Source organism: Rhincodon typus, chromosome 15, assembly GCF_021869965.1.
Source record: "Rhincodon typus isolate 14 chromosome 15, sRhiTyp1.1, whole genome shotgun sequence".
Classification (NCBI taxonomy): Eukaryota; Metazoa; Chordata; class Chondrichthyes; order Orectolobiformes; family Rhincodontidae; genus Rhincodon; species Rhincodon typus.
In genome coordinates this window covers 13,804,025-13,806,209 of record NC_063346.1, presented here as the reverse complement: position 1 = coordinate 13,806,209, position 2,185 = coordinate 13,804,025, and the positions used below count along the sequence as shown (strand labels likewise).

General features: G+C 47.1%; 1 protein-coding gene across 1 annotated transcript; it reads right to left on the bottom strand.

Moving 5' to 3' along the window:
* Positions 1–385: 385 nt before the first annotated feature.
* Positions 386–2,133, bottom strand: LOC109914371 (M-phase specific PLK1 interacting protein). The gene has a single exon (XM_020513960.2). The coding sequence runs from the start codon at positions 1,961–1,963 to the stop codon at positions 1,367–1,369; it is 597 nt and encodes a 198-aa protein (XP_020369549.2). The 5' UTR covers positions 1,964–2,133; the 3' UTR covers positions 386–1,366.
* Between the last annotated feature and the right edge of the window lie 52 nt (positions 2,134–2,185).

The following is a 2,185-nucleotide window of genomic DNA, read 5'->3' as shown; positions in this document are numbered from 1 at the left end:
CTGAAATTTTATTCTATCATTAACCACACGCCCAGTGCAGGGGCTATTTGCACAAATGCTCTGGTCCTGGAGGTCAATCGTGTTTATGTTGCCATTGTCACCACCCAACCCTGTCAGAAAATGCATATACGCAACCCAGGTGAAAGAACCACTGATCTTAGCTGTGGAACCCAACCCAGCAAAACTCAACGTCTTAGTTTTACACAAGTATGGCCAGGTACATACAACTTTCAGCACTGACGGAATGGAAGCACAATACAAGTTAGCACATCTATCTCTCCAAGATCTAGGAAGGTATTTGATAAAATCGTGACTGATTGCAAGCAGAATTAAAAGTATACACATTTTCACTCTCAAATGAGTGCTTAAGAAAACAACAAACAGCACTTTTCCATAATCCCAAGATTTTAAAAAAAAAATCAGGAAAACTTTATTTTTATGATAAATACCAAGGTAAGAAACAATTCGAGCTATCAGCCACTGAGAAATCTGTCTTTCCATCCACCCTACAATAAAATTCTCTTATATATACTGGTAGGTTTATGTGCTACCAAATATAACAATATGCAGTAATCACAGAACAATCCATTATACTCCCACAATGCCCACAACTTATGTTTGCAAATTGATTTCACATTTCCTCAAATTGTTCTTTGACTTTCTTGAAAAAAAAAGTTGAAAATAAAAATACTGAAAACTGAAGGAACAGCAGCACACCTCGCACCTTTGCTGCACATAGCCCAAGAATTGCCATAACATTATTGAACCAGACCTGAATCATTTTTGTTTATCCTAACATTCACACGCATATATGCTAGAAACATGGATTATACAAAATTAAACATTGACATTTCAATCTTCAATTAAAAAAGTTGACAAAAATTTTTAAAAATGACCAATTCAATGGTTTAGTAAAAATCAGATCACATGCTATCTAACCTGTTCATTAATGCATAGGAGTGGCGGACACCTGTAAAATAATTAGTCATTGTTCACTAGCTGGTGATTTTAAAGAACATTTCAACAGTTCTTCTGAGCAGGCACTTCCCAATTCTGAAGTAGTTAATACTCTCCGGGTAACATCCAACGAGACACTGGTGTTGCCAAAAAAGGAAAAAAAAAGGTGCCTGGGTAAAAAAATAGGACTTATTTTTAAAAAGTTGATTCTGCAAAAAAATTGTAATCAAAATCCTGTCTTTTTTTAAAAAAAAAAATTTGTCTGTGGAATGCAATGCTAGTGGGAACCAGAATAGCTCTCGATCCATGTTGGCCGGTTGAGGGAGTTACTCTACCTTTGGTAGATACACAGACAGACATACACATACACACACGAGAAAAGGATGGTTAATGTTGAGTCTTTTTGCTGCTAAGTGAAATATCTCCGTCCTCTGCCAGTGCTGGGGGTCTGCAGGTTGCTGTACTGCTGGTGAATGTCAGAGACAAGGACTGGCTCCAGGTCAGCCCAAGGGTCCTGCAGCATGGAAGGTTTGTAGTACTGTTCCACCGGCGCCGGGGACCTGCCCCCGCCGCTGAATGGGGTGGACGTCCTGGGCGAAGCCTGGTATTTGCGGTGGTGCGGGCTAGGGGAGTGTGTCTGAGGCCCCGGAGACAGCGTGTGCTGCTGCGGATGGTGAAGGTAGGGGGGAGAGGAGTATCGGCCCCGGTGCCGGGGGCTGCTTCCGCCGCCGCTGAAACCCTGTTGCTGCTGCTGTCCGGGAGACGGGCTCTGGTAACGGTGTTGGAAAGACCCCGAGCCCGGGCCTTGCTGCTGCGGAGATTTATTATAGACACCCCGGGGGGGTTGCCAGCCTCCGTAGGGCGGGGTGGCCGAGCTACCCCAGGAGTACATGCTGCTGCCTCCTCCGGACTGTCCCGTCCCGGTGAACGGGCCTGAGCCTGGGCCCGGGCCTGGCGGCGGGCTGCGGAACCCCGCCCGGGACGGTCGGAAATTCGGCCGGAACATCTCTTTCTCTTTGGAGGGGAGGGGGAAATTGCCGTCCCGCGTCCAGCGCCTCTCCTTTGGGACGGCTGTCACTCCTCCTCGATCTCCGCGGCCTCTCGAGCCTGAGGCCTACTCCGCCTCGAACCTTCTCGAATCGTGCGCCACCGGCTGATCCGCGCCGTCACTTCCGGTCGTTTACAAAAGAGTGCGCAGCCGCGCGGGTCGTCACATCCGGCCCGCGTC